This window comes from Grampus griseus, assembly GCF_964374135.1.
Source record: "Grampus griseus genome assembly, chromosome: 5".
In the NCBI taxonomy this organism is placed as follows: domain Eukaryota; kingdom Metazoa; phylum Chordata; class Mammalia; order Artiodactyla; family Delphinidae; genus Grampus; species Grampus griseus.
This window is the reverse complement of record NC_138998.1, coordinates 75,526,397-75,539,907: the sequence shown is the minus strand read 5'-3', so window position 1 is coordinate 75,539,907 and position 13,511 is coordinate 75,526,397. Positions and strand designations below refer to the sequence as shown.

The 13,511-nt window shown below is 53.6% G+C and overlaps 1 protein-coding gene across 1 annotated transcript in view; it reads left to right on the top strand.

Annotated features, from left to right (window-relative positions):
- PDIA5 (protein disulfide isomerase family A member 5) overlaps positions 1 to 13,511 on the top strand; it is a 92,290-nt gene that overhangs the window by 16,597 nt on the left and 62,182 nt on the right. The window contains exons 2-3 of the mRNA XM_082654587.1: positions 4,904 to 5,030; positions 7,908 to 7,995. Coding sequence (XP_082510713.1) covers positions 4,904 to 5,030; positions 7,908 to 7,995 — 215 coding nt within the window. The remainder of the gene's footprint in view (positions 1 to 4,903; positions 5,031 to 7,907; positions 7,996 to 13,511) is intronic.

Sequence of the window (13,511 nt, the reverse complement as noted above, 5' to 3'; positions counted from 1 at the left end):
GCAGTTCCATGGCTGGCTCCGAAGGTGGCTGGCTTCCTTCTCAAACATTGCCCCATCCCCGCTGAGGGCTTGACAAAGCAGAGAGTTTGTGTATCATTAACGTTGTTATAGTTGCCTTAGTTATTGTTGTTAGCAAGGTTTGTGGCTTGTGCCTTATGAAGTCTGCAGGAAGGCTCTTGGCAAGGAGACCCAAGGCTTACTGGAGCTGTATCTTAAGGAAAGGAAGGAGCGTGCACACTGGAAAGGTTAAAATCGACTGAAGTGGAGGAGAAAGGAGAATGTTAAGTGGCCGGAGGAGAGTCCCCTTGGGGTTAGGGGAGGGAGGAAAGGGCCTCGCTCCCTTTGCCCCTGTGGTTGCTTGCTAAGGTGAGGGTCTGTCTAAGGCCAGACACAAGGGCCTTTCCCCCTCCTCTCTCAGGGATCTTATACTGAGCATCTTAGCTCTTTGCACACCAAAGTCCCCTGGTTCCCCCTAGTTCCCCCTGGATCTACCTATCCTATTTTCCTCTTGTTCCCAAATTTTCAAATCCTCTCCCTGCAAATCCTGCCTCTCCAGTGCCCACAAACATCCATGCAGCTCCCTGTCTTAGGTGGAGACAGCCCATCCTTCTCCCGACCCTGCGGCCGCCTGTGCTCCCCGCTGCGTGGGGTGTGCTTCTCTCTGCAGCCTGGCTTCCGGCCGCCCTCCCATCACCAGAATGCTCTCGGAACATCCCTGGGGACTTGGCCCTGACCTTCGCCTGCACATCACACCTGATTTCCTGTGTGTCTCCTCCCTGGTCTGTGTTGACCAGGTACCAGGTCTGTGGTACCTCCTACCTTCTTCCCACCTTTCTCCTGGTCCTTCCTCCTCCTCCTCAGCTGAGGGTTTTCCTGACTTCTCCCCCTGGACCCCGACCCCTGAGACTTCACTGACCTCACTCTCCAGCCTGGAGGACACCTGCATTGGGGCGTCTTGTCCACGTGTCTGCACCCAAGCTTATTATCACCTTCCTCAACATACGACAGAAGCCTCTTCTGCTGCTGCTGCTTCCCAGTTCTTCCAGTTTTGGTTCTTGTTCCATTTCTGAGCACAGAATCCTTGGGTCATTTTAGCCTCTACTCTCTTTCTTCCTTGCTTACATATGAATAATCATTGAGTTCTGTTGTTTTTCCCTTGAGGCTCTTGGATTGACCCATTTCGCTCCACTTGGGCAGCCACCCAGCAGGTCCCTTCACTCCAGCCTTCTGACGACTGTCCAGTCTGAGATCGGGCCAGAAGGGGCTCTTGAGCCAGGCTTTGAAGACCCCACCCTCCACCCCAGCCTGGCCCCATCTGCCTTCTCCCACCCCTCTCCAGCCCAGACCCTCTCTGACTGCCCTAGGTCTGTCTGGTTTCCGTGGTCCCTCTGGGTCTCCTGAGAGCTGTCATGGACTTACCTTGTAACATGCTCCCAGCAGGGTACCTCTGCAAAGCTCAAGAGTGTGGCAGCCAGTGTGTCTGTCATGTTTATTATGCTGGACAAACAGGGCTTTCAAGGGGCCAGGTGCTCCTAGTCTAGGGGCTGGAATAGGGATGGGACGAGATGAAGAGGAGATGGACCCTCCATAAAGGGTTCTTAACCAGGCCGGCCACAGACCGTGAGTTTAAGCCCCAGCATCATTGTACTTCTGGCGGAGCTGAAGCTCTCTGCTGTGTGAGGGTGAACGCTGGCTCAGCGGCTTTGGTGGCTGGCTGCAAAGTGGTTTGTTTACTCTGAGAGTGGCTGTTGGTTAGAGGACCTGAGGGACTCGCCGGGCTTTCTAGGAAGGAAGCTGTGGATAAGTCTTGAAACTTGGTGCTCTTGTGGTTTTTGCTGTAGACACTTCGCTGTCGCTTGGCCCAGCTGCACCCTGCTGTGCTACCCAGGCAGGTGGGCACTGGGCCTGCCCTCCCTTCCCCTTTCCTGCTCTCTTGTCCAGAAGTGCAGGTGCCGGCCAGCCTCAGGAGAGCTGGTCTTCGGGTCAGAGTCCTGAGGCACTGGGCAAGGGTAATTGTTTTTCTGACTGGCCAGGTTATTTGAGGATTTAAAACAGCAGTGTCCAACAGATTCTCTTATTTTTTTCCTTTAACCATGCGCACTGTGCTATGGACCTTTTAGTCTGAAGTGCGTTAGCTCCCTGGGAGCAGTGGAATAACGTGATAATAAGGTGGAATGAACTTTTTGGTGAGCTCTCAAGGTCGCTGCATGAGGGCAGGGGGTCCTCAGGCATCATGCACTGCCCTGCTGGGGCAGAATAAGGGAGAAATCATTCTTGGACAGCTCCTCCTGATGGTTTTACCCTGGGGAGAAGGGTAAAGTTGCATCCAATGGCAGATTATATTTAGAAACACTAAAATATGGCCACATTTCCATCTCCTACTCTGCTGAGATGGAAATTTGTATTATATATTACGGTAACTGATCCTATTAGAGTGCTTTATGATTTATAAAGCATTTTCGATAAGTTACCCCATTTCATCCTCACAGCTGTCCCACAAGGGAGGTATCATTTTCTCCACATCAGATGCAAAGCACTAAGCGTCTAAAAGATTGAGTGATGTTGCCCGGGCATCTTAGCTATTGAGTGGTAGAGCTCAGACTCAATGTGAGACTTCTGGCTACAAAGAGGCAGTGGCATGAGAGGGCCTGGGGTCAAATAGAGAGACTGGGGTTCAGATGCTGGACCTGCTTCTTATTAGCTGTGTGACTTTCGTCAGATTATTTAACTGATCTATAAGATCAAGCATATAGGATAATCTGTAGTTGCCACTTCTTATTGACCACGTTCCTCTGTCCTCTGTCCTTGTTCCATTCTGGGCTGGTTGCTCCGTGGGGTCAGGACATTTGTTCTGGGACTTCTCTTCACCATCAACATGGTACTTCTTGCCTCTCTCCTCTGTTTGATCCCTTGTTTCCTAGGTTCCATGTCTTTCTCATTTTTTATTTATTTCTTGTTTTGGTAGAGCATGAGTTCCAGTTGCTTCCTGAGAATGGGAAATTTGGTGGTAAATTTTTCACATCTGAGACCTTAAGTCTGTCTGAGTCAGTCTCTACTCACAATTGACAGGTAGTTTGGCTGGTTATAGAATTCCAGTTGGAAATCATGTTACTTGGGGAATTGTGGAGGCAATGCTTCATTGTCTTTTGGTATGCTGATGAAATGTCCTATGCCAGTTCTGACCCCTGATGTTTTGTGTGTGGTGGTTTTCTTGTTTTGTTTTGTTTTGTTTCCCTTTGGAACTTTCAGCATCTCCTCTTTGTCAGCAGTGTTCTGAAATTTTTCAATGATGTACTTGGTGAGAGTCTTTTTTTTTATTGGTGATGTTGGGCCCTCTCACCTGGAAACTCAACATCCTTCAGTTCTGGGATATTTTCTGGAATTATTTCCTGGATAATTTCTTTTCCTCTGTTTTCTTCTTTTTCTTTAGTTCCTTTAATTTGGCTCTTGCACTTAGTGAATACCTATTATTTGTCTTATCTTGTTCTTCTGCTTTTTATTTCTTGATCTTTTTGTTTTATTTCATAGGAGTTTTTTCAGTTCTACCTTCAGCCCTATGGAAATTTTTGTTTCTGCAAGGATTTTACTTTCTGAGAGGTTTTCATCATTCTCTTTGACTACTCCTTTTTCATAGCATTCTATTCTTGTCTTATAGATGCACCATTTTATTTCTCTGAGGATAATAATTTTAGTTGTTTTCTTCTGTTCTTTTTAAGTTTCATCTTTCCATTGTTTTGTTCTCATCTCTGTCTTTGTGTTGAGGGCTTCCCTCAGACGTCTGGTGAATCTTGGTTATCTGTGTGTAATGAAGATCAAGACATAGGCTGTGGGTTGCAGACTCTTGAGTGTGGGGAGGGGGTGGAGGGTACTTGTTTACTGGGAGGGCCTCACAGTGGGTATTTGAATGGGAAGTCAGCTGTTTCATTGGAAGAGTCTCCAAATCACTATCTTTTGGTTGTTTTTCTTATGCTCCTCAGGTAACCTAGAGAAAAATTCTCTAACCTACTTGGGGGGATCAGATTGGCAACATTCTGGAGAAGGGAAGGGAGATGCTGGGGGGTAGGGGCTTAGGGGAGATGGGTGATCTCTAGGTTCAATTTGTCCATACTTCCTCCCACCTTTGCCTGGTGTCTCCTGGCAGAGCTTTTCTTATTCAGTCTTTGTAGATGGTAACCCCTGTGTTTTCTGCCGGCTAGGCAGGGGGCTGTGTGGGTTGGGTGAGGGGATCTGCTGTGAGACAGCTCTTTGTTCAAACATTTAACAACCTCCCCTTCCCTGCCCCTGCTTTTCAGCCCACCTCTCTTCATGCCTGCGGAGGTGCCTGGTACTTCTAGGGCCCAAGGTTTTTCAGGGTTCTCTCTGGGAGAATTGGCTTGTTTCCTTTTGGCTGATCTCCTGAGATCATTGGCTAAGTGGGGAGAGTGGAAAACCCCTCACGCATCCATTCCCACCCTAAACGGGATCACATTAAGAGGTGATCATACTTCCCTGTGGACTTGGGGCTTTGGTGCTGCTAGGTGGGATGGAGTTTTCACATTGCTCCAGTGTGTGGTGTTTGGGTGCAGTGTAGGGTACAGACATTGACCTCCCAGGGAGGTCGTGATTGAAAGGATGGCAAGAATGTCCATGCAGCGTGCTTATGTACCTGTGCAGTCCATACGGCTTCATAAAAAAGATGAAGGGTGAGCTGGTGACTGGAAGTGGTCTGGAAGAGTCCCTGTGGGGGGGGGGGCGATTTGGAGAGGGGATGAGGCGAAAGGCAAGTGTAGAGTTGAGAGAAGGAGGGGTGAGCCTTATCCCTCCCAAGGCAACTGTGCCTAGAGGCAGCACCTCTGGGGCACCCCTTCTTGCTCAGCCCCAGCCGGGACCTGAGACTCATGGTCCTTGGCTCCTTGATCCCCAGGTGGTCCTGCCGACGTGGCTGTCCTCTACAAAGTTCTCCTCACTCGTCGAGAGAATCTCTGACCCCAAGGACTTGAAAAAACTTCTCAGGACCCGGAATAACGTGCTGGTGCTTTACTCCAAATCTGGTGAGTGCCCCTCCTGGCCTTGGGGCCATCGTCAGGGATGCGGCGGGATGGAAAGGAAGGAACGGGGACAGAAGTGGGAGGCAGAGACCCCGGGACTAAAAACCTCTCAGGGAAGGTCCGTCAGAAGATGCAGGGGTGTCAGTTCTGCTGCTTTTGGATCCCTAAGAGGGCGTTTCAGTTCCCTTTTACCAGTGTTTCTTAGGAGAAGCCTTCTGGAGTCCCTTAGTACCTCAGGAGGGAGAGGACGTGTGTGTGAAGGAGGACAGAGGACAGTGACCACCCGGCATGGACGCTCTGGCTCTCTGGACAGCACAGCCAGGCCTGCCAGGGCGTGCTTCGCCAGAGCTGTTGATTAATCGACTGGGCCAACCTGTCGCCAGCTGAATTGGTCCCAGGCTTGGGGGAACGCACCCAGGCTGGCAGCCCTGGCCCTGCCTGGCCCCAGTCTGTCCCGCTCTGGGGTCAGAACAAGAGACTGAGTTTGGAGTGGGCTCCACGCTCAGGACAGGGTGGCTTCAGCGGGGGTAGGACTAGTGGTTTGCCTCTTCTGACCTTGAAGCTGGCGAGGGCATCACGGATGGAGAGAGGTTTGCTCAGCTCTTGGCCGCGACTTTGAACGTCTGACTGCTGATGCTGTTCCAGCAGAGTTAAGTGTTTTCGCTGCTCCCAAGGATGCCAAGTATTCTGTGCCCTGAAGGAGCAGCGGCCAGTGGCGGGGCTGGTTCCGGGCACAGCTCTCCCTGGCAGCTCATCCTCGACTCCCATTGGCGTGGGGCACCGATGGATGTTTTGGATATGTGTCCCTCGTGAACCTGCATCCTCCAAGCACCCGGGCACGTGCTTGCCCTTCCCAGGGCCTGGCACACACTCCCTGGGGTTGTTGTTGAGAGCCCGGCATGTGACTAGCATTCCTTTCCTGTCGAGAATAGGGGGAAACCAAGGCAGGGGGAAAGCAGAGTTGCTCCTGAGGCCTGGGGTCTAGGGCCCTGGACCAGCGTGGCTCAGCCCCCTTGGCTGCTTCCGGAGCTGGGGGGTCGTCAGTGCCCTCCAGGGACTCGCTCAGGTCCTTCCCTGGGTGGGTCCCCTCACATAAGCTCATCTTCTTAGAAGGACTCTGACAGGAACTTGTGTGACACACTCTCATTTGCTGCTTTGCTGTGAGGTTGCGGGTAATGTCCAGTTGAGGGAGGAATTAGAGTTCAGGGAGAACAGCTGCCTGATCTGAGGTCTACCAGCCAGTGGGCGGTAGAGCTGGTCCCGCTGCTGCCTCCGCCTCGCTTCCTCTGCTGGAGCGCGAGGAGAGATGTTCTGAGTCTGCAGCGACAGGAGGCTCGCCACCAGGCAAGGATTCGGAAAGGAGAGAGTGGGAAGGCGAGGTGTCCAGACCAGGGCTTGCAGGGGCCGGAGGCAGGGCTGGGAGCGCTCTTGTTTTCTCTCGGGCCGTAGCCCAGCCTCTGTCTCTGCCTCTTGGTAGTGGAACTCTCAGTGCTGCCCGTGTGCCCGGCTCCTCCCTGCTTTGGACCGCTGGTCGCGGGCCGGGTGATTTTGCCTCCTTGCCTCTTGCCCAGCCCTGCTCCTGAGACTTGGGGACCTCCCGGGGCTTTGGGAGCAGCGCCGGGAACTGGCTTCTCTCCCCCCCACGCCACCCCTTCCAGCCAGTGCCTCCCCTTCCACGGCTGAAAGGCAGGGTTGGGAGGGCCTTCACATGGCTCTACATTCCCTCCCCTGCCTCCCAGAGCCCAGCTGGAAGGGTGGGGGGTGGCCTTTCCCACCTCGGCTGCGCCCCCTCCTCCTGTGGGCCTGGGGGGTTCCTGGGAGGGCCTCCTGCAGGAGGCTCCGTGCACGGCTCTTGCGGGATGCTTTCCGTTCGCTGCGTGAAAGGCTCAGCGTGCTTTGTGTTCACAAACAGCTTCCGTTAGCCACACTAGAAGAGGAGATCTGAGGAGGTAGCTAGTTCGCATATCATTTCTGCTTGGCTGTGGAGTGTGTCCTGTGGTTTCTGCTGGGGGAAGGCAGCAGGCAGCCTGCGCTCTCCTTAGCGTCTGCGTGGAGGCCCTTGCCAGGGAGCTCACAGGGGTGACGGGGCAAGGTGACAGCCTGGCCACAGCCACCCAGCAGTGGACCGCTGCAGGCTGGCAGCGTGGAAATCCTGGCCACAGAGGCTCCGTTTCTAAGCACCCGCCCTCCTAGTTTCCACGGGCTTTGCCCAAAGCCTCTTCCTTTCTCATGTTCATCCGCCCGGCCCCGAGGCGTAGTCCACGGTCCTGCGGTTGTCCCCCGAGGTACTGCCAGTGCTGGGAAAGAGGGCCGTGAAAGTGACTTGTGTACCTTTAGTATCAGTCCATCAGAGACTAGTGTCACACGTAAACCTCATTAAATCACCACGTTGTACCGAGTCCCTAGGTGAGTGTGTGACGCACAAGTGAAGGAAGGGTCTGGTCCCTCCCTTGTCAGCTCCCAGGTTGGGCACCAGGGCAGACCAGTGTGGAATCAGCAGACTCGGTCCCCGCTTAGTTATAGAATTGTAATTGTTCGGTTATAGAATTTTCAAAATGTTTCCCAGAATAGTAATGAGTCAGAGAGTCTACTGGAAGTTGAGGATCCGGCCGAGAGATTCTGGGAAGAGTGAGGCGTGAGGTGTGGCTTGAAGGCGGGTTAGGGTTAGGGTTCTGGGTCTGTGAGGCTGGCGGGAGCAGAGCTTTCTGAGAAGAGCTGGGCTGTTCTTAGAGAACCGTTGCCGCAGGGACGACGTTCTAACTGGTGCTCAGGACCTCACCTCTAGGACTGGTCTCCGTCCTTCCCTGCCCCTGAGGGAAGATGGCAGGGGAGGCCATGGTGCACTTGGGTACAGATGTTTACTTTTTTGTTTTTTCACAGAGGCTGCAGCTGAAAGTCATCTCAGGTTATTGTCTACTGTGGCCCAGGCAGTGAAAGGACAAGGCACCATCTGCTGGGTGGACTGTGGGTATGTCCTGGGGATGTGGGGTATGGTGGCTGGAGGGCCGGGCGTGGGCTCTGGTGGGTGGGGTGGGAATTGTTCCTGATTGATACTCTGGGAGAGGGGATGTGATGGAGAGATGGCTGCAGAAGGCCCCCCCCCTCCCCGGCCCAGCAATGCTGCAGGACGCTGTGGGCTGGAGGAGGGGCAGGTGTGGCTCCGCTCCTGTCTTTCCGGCCCCGCCCCTCTTCTTCCCTCCTCCGTAGTGCTTTTGCTTTTTACTCTGTTGTCCTGTGTCACTTGATTTTGCCTTCTCAGTGGGTGGCAGAGGGGGCCTTGGTGCCCAAAGAGGCAAGATGATTTCCAGGGCCACTCGGGGGGCTTGCTTATTGGGTGGGGGGGTCTGTAGCCCGGGCCCTTAATAGAGGACTCCAGTGCCCACGGTGCAAAAGCGGTGGAGCCAGCTGACGACCTGTCTGTTGCCTTGGCTCCAAGGTGGCTCCATTAGATGTGTCAGTCCTGGACAGGTGGCTCAGTCCTTCCGGCTCTCTCCTCTGGCCTGCGTCCCTGCCCCCACGCGTCCTGATGATGATGCTGTGAGCTACTTCTCCTCCTGCCTCGCCTGCCCCTCCCGGAGACTTCCTTGTCGGTGTTGCGGTGGCAGAAGCAAGCGCCGGCCCGTGGGAGGGAGAGCTGCTTCTGAGTGTGGCGAAGGGGGCTCTTGCTCGAATTCCTCTGATGCTTTTGAGTTTGGGAGTTTTGAGTCCACGGTGTGCTCAGCTTCCCTTTCCTTTCAGTCATTAGGAGTAATTGCCACATCTCCCTGTGTTCAGTGCTTTTGCTGCTGGGATTTCTATACACACACCTTTTGTCACATAATTAGCTCCCAGTTGGGCATAGATCGGCAAAAACAGAGCAAAGACACATAGACAGTGAAACATACGGAAAAGGTCGGGAAGAATAGGTTTATTCTTTGCACGTTTGTTGAGCACTGGCTGCACGCAAGGCACTGCGCTGCACTTGGTGGATGCCAGCATTTACATGTCCTTTTGACAAGGACAGGAGGTGTTTCCAGAGCCGCTGAGTGCGGCCACTCCTCACCTGGACTTGGAGTTTATCGGGAGTGTGGGCTTGGGAAGAGGAGAGGAGAGGAGCATAGGCGGTATTTCAGTCTTGTTAGTACGGGGACGAGGTGGGCTCTTCTGGGAAGAGAGGCAGTTCTTTTCCTGCATGGCCCATAAAGATCTCTGTAACCTTTACTGTCTCTGTCTTTGCCCAAGTCACAAGCCCTGCCGCTACCCTGTGGGGTTCAGTGAGCTTTTATGGGCTGCACTCCAGTGCAATCTTCTTCCGCTTTATTCTGAGTTCTAAGTGGCTATTTTGCAAATGAACTTCTGGGACACAACAGTTTTATAAGTTGATAGCCTCAAGCTGGTCCTGCCCATCGTTGGAGAGAATTGAAGGAGATTCATATTTTGACAAAGCACTGAATGAGACCAGGAGAAGTCTTAGCCAGTCGGTGTTTGCTGTAGGGTGTGTGAGTGTGTGTGTGTGTGTTTGTGTATGTGCGCGCATGTACACACACACGTGCCTGTCTGGCCTCACGCCTCCCAGTTGATTCAAACACCAGCGAAATGGAACAGACGGCTCACTAGACAGTTGGCGAGATTGTAGCTGTTGGTTACTTCTAGTTCATAGTTGGGCTGGAAGTGTTCTTATCTTCCAGGTGTGTCTCTGTCTCCCGTATTTTACCAGGCGTGATCTGTGTGACTGGCAAAGTACTAAAGCCTATTAGAGGAGACAGGGTGCTTTGGAATCTCCATACCCAAAGATGACATCAGTCCTGCCAAGCTGACAGAGCCTCATCACAGGGAGTTCTCATCAGGCTTGTAGGTGGCAGAAGTGGGCAGAAGAGCTTCGTTTAGCTGCGCCATCCATCTGGGTCCATTCATCAGACATTCCCGAGCACTTACTCTGTGCTTTGAGGGACACACATGGCTAACAGTGTCCTCGAGGAGCGCAGTGTGCAAGGAGGAGAGGAAGCAGACACCTAGCCAGGTGATTAGTCACTTCGTTCTGCCTGGAAAGGTTGAGGAAGACTTCACAGAGGAGGGCGAATTCAAATTTGGGGCAAAGACCTCAGAATAGCAGGTCTTTAAAGTGCCCTGGCTTTCCCTGCAGGCAGCTCCCTGTGGTGTGGGCCCCTCGGGTCATCTGGCCCTGGACAGGCAGGACTTTATGGGGCCAGGGTTAGTGTGTGAACACAGACCAAGAATAGAATTCAGGACTCATTTGGAAACATGCTGTCTGGAATCAATAAAAGTGCAAATGGGAGAAATAATCCTGTGACTTTTGATGTTCTAAAATGAAAATCTGGGGGGGCACCTTAGAGCTTAAAAGAGGTAACCTTAAGACAAAAGGATTGACTGTTCGCATAATTGCTACTCACTTTATGCCTCTAAGAGGAAGTATAAACTGCGATATTAAATATGGGTAGGTGGAATATGGAGCTATAACGGATGATGTTGCAAGCAGGAGTACCTGGGTTCGAGTTTGAAGTCAGAGGCAGGATACAGCTAAATCTTCCCAGAACAGCCAAAGGGATAGAACTCGGAGCTCTGGTCCGTGCAGGCCACCCTGGGTGGCAGTTCACGGATCACCGTTACACAAAGAGATCCCCAAGGACATGAGCCGGTTCTGCCCGTCTGCTCAGCCACTCCTGCTCTGAGACTTCTGAATGTGCCCCATTAATTAAGGGAACCCACCGTGTGCACTCCGGACCCTGTGATGACAGCCCTCAGCTGTTGTCCTAAACGCACTCAGTCTGTGTTTATGAGTCTGAATGAGACGCCCTGGGATGGGCAGAAGCGCTCCGGTGGGTGCTCTCTGCGGGAGAGTGAGCAGGGGAACAGCAGGTGGGCAGCCAGAGCACAGCTGCCCTCGAGTAGGCCCTGCTGTGTGTGGTTCCCCACCTCTGCTTCCTGCCCTGCCAGTGAAGGGTCGGAGGTGGGAATGGGGATGCCAGGGCTTGGGGTGGGTGATGGCCCCTCTGCTTTCCCCCCTTAAAAGGCAGGTGAGGGGGACAGAGGGCATCCTAGGGGGAGAGAAGACAGTGCTCCGGGGTGAGGCGTCTGTAGAGGTGTGTGCAGTAAACACAGGCCCCGGTTGAGGGGTCAGCTCCACTACTTACTAGCTCCATGACCCTGGACAGGTCGGTTACCCTGAGTCTGTTTCCTCATCTGTGAAATGGAACAATAATACATATTCTGCCTTCTTACCGGGTCTGTGTTGAAGATCTTTGTAGAATAGAATTTAATGTGAGATCCCATTCTACTCTTGTTGTCTTTCATCTGGGCCAGACTGTCAGGACATTCCAAGAAGCTGGAGGGAGGGAAATGCTGTGTTTGTCTTCAAGAGCTTTTCCTTGGGTGAGGACCCCGTGGTCATTGTGAGGATGGTCCTGAAGAAGCTTTTGGGTGTGAGAGTCAGCCCAGTGGACAGGGTGTTTTGCTTTGGCCCTTAAGAGCTATGCAGTGCTGTGGAACTTGCAGGACTGCAGGTCAGGAGGCCTGGCTCTGAGTCCAGGCTCTGACAGCGAATAGATGTGGGACCTTTGGCAAGTCACTGCCCCTCTCTGGGCTTCAGTTTGCGCTTGTGTGAAATATGGAGTTGAATCTTCCAAGTTGCTCCCATCCCTGCATAGCCTGGTTCAGAGCATTCCAGAAGCTGCCAGGCTCATACGTGTGTACACATACGTGCTCGTGTGTATGCATGTGTATACAGACCCATGTATTCATGGAAATGTGTGGGAGGCTGTGTCTTCCAGTCTTCGTGTCTCTCCCCACCCTGGGTGTCTGCCTCGTACGTCTCTCCGGTCCCTCCCTCCCAGCATCTCTCCTCTCTCCCGCTTTGTTCCCTCTCCCTTGATAGTTTCTGTTGCTCCTTCCCTGCTCGGGTCCCTGCCTCCCCCATTCTTTTGGTCTTTTTCCTCCTCTCTTCTGTGTGTGGATATTTCTTCTCTTTTTCTTGCTTTTCTGGTGCTTTCCTCCCCGCTCCTGCCTGCGTGCTGGCTGGCACACGTACCCCTCTCCGCTGGGCCCCGGGCCCCCGTAACCTGTGGCTCTGAAGTGTCCGTAGGGTTTCTGGCTTCTGTCCAGGGATTTGTCAGCTCTCCCTTCCCCTCACTCCACCTCCTGGCTCACATCTCAGCAGCCACGCTCGGGTTGGCTGGTGGTAGTTGTCCAGCTCTTAAGTGGGTTGAGTGTGAGGGAGTTGGTATTCCCCACGTGCCCTGCAGCCTGGCATCGGGGCTCGGCCTTGGCACGGAGGGCTGCTTTCTGGACGACGGAGCCGGAGCCAGCAGGCGGGAGCCATGCCCGGGGTGCTAATTCCTGGGGCTGGTTCTCACGGGGCTGAGGCTGCCCGATGGGGCGCCTGCTGCCTTCTTTTCCTGAGGGTTTAAGGTCATTACCTTACCACCTGCTCTCATTCTCCCATCTGCTTTCTTTCCCCTGGAGCAGTGCTGGCTTCCCAGATCCAAGACGTGGGGCCTGCCAGGGCAGGCATAACATATTTTGAAGCCCATGTTTTCTTCCAAAAATGATTCGAACTTAGCATTTGCTCCTTTACATGTGAGCGTGTTGAAATTACCATGGGATAAAGCAGGCTTCCAGAAGAGACGCCGTGTTTTGTGTCGTGGCTTCAGACACCTTGTGGCACACTGCTGTGCCCTCGTGGGGGTGACGTGTCCCCCCTAGGACTGCTGGGCCGCGGAGGCAGGTGGAGGATGAGAAGGCACGCTCTTTCTCGTATTCCCATCACTCTCATGAACTCTGCTACATGATTCGTGTGCCTTCGTGAGGTTGGCACCAAGGAGGACAGCCAGACTCCTGTTGTGGGAGTCCCTTCGTCATCAGGGCTAGTGACCAGCCACCCAGGTCCGGGCAAGTTGAAGGCCCAGCTGTTCTAGGCTGTTCTGTCTCCTGCCTTTGCCCTCCGGCTACCTCCTTCCACATTGTCCTCTGCATGGGGCACCTTGCAGGCATGCTGACGGTGTTGTTTTGCTCACTCGCTCCTTATCTTGCATTTTTTTCACGTCTCTGAAGTGGGGGCACGTCCCACCTCTCCTCTGCTACCCACCCTCTGGGGTCACAGGTCCATCCACTCAGAATCCCGTGTTAGACCCGAGCAGATGGAAGAAAGGGATTTACCCCTTCTTTGCTGGGGAAAGGAAGGCTGAGTTGACCAAGGCACACAGTGTCCAAGACAGGCTGGGGGCCTTGCCTCTGGTCCTCAGTGTAGTCCGCTTTCTACCCGCTGCCGGAGGCGGCCCAGTCTCCACCCTCTGTCCTGGCTTCTGGCTCCCGGTCCATCCGTCAGGATACAGGCAGCCTGCCTTGATGCTTCAGTAATACTTGACCCTGTAGGGGAATAGAGAGCTCCATCCAGCTCATGGACAACTCCCGCATTCTGCAGCTCGGGAAGCCAAGGGCCCTGCCAGAGGCCACAGGCTGGCTAGCGGCAGAGCCAGATCTAGAAGCCAT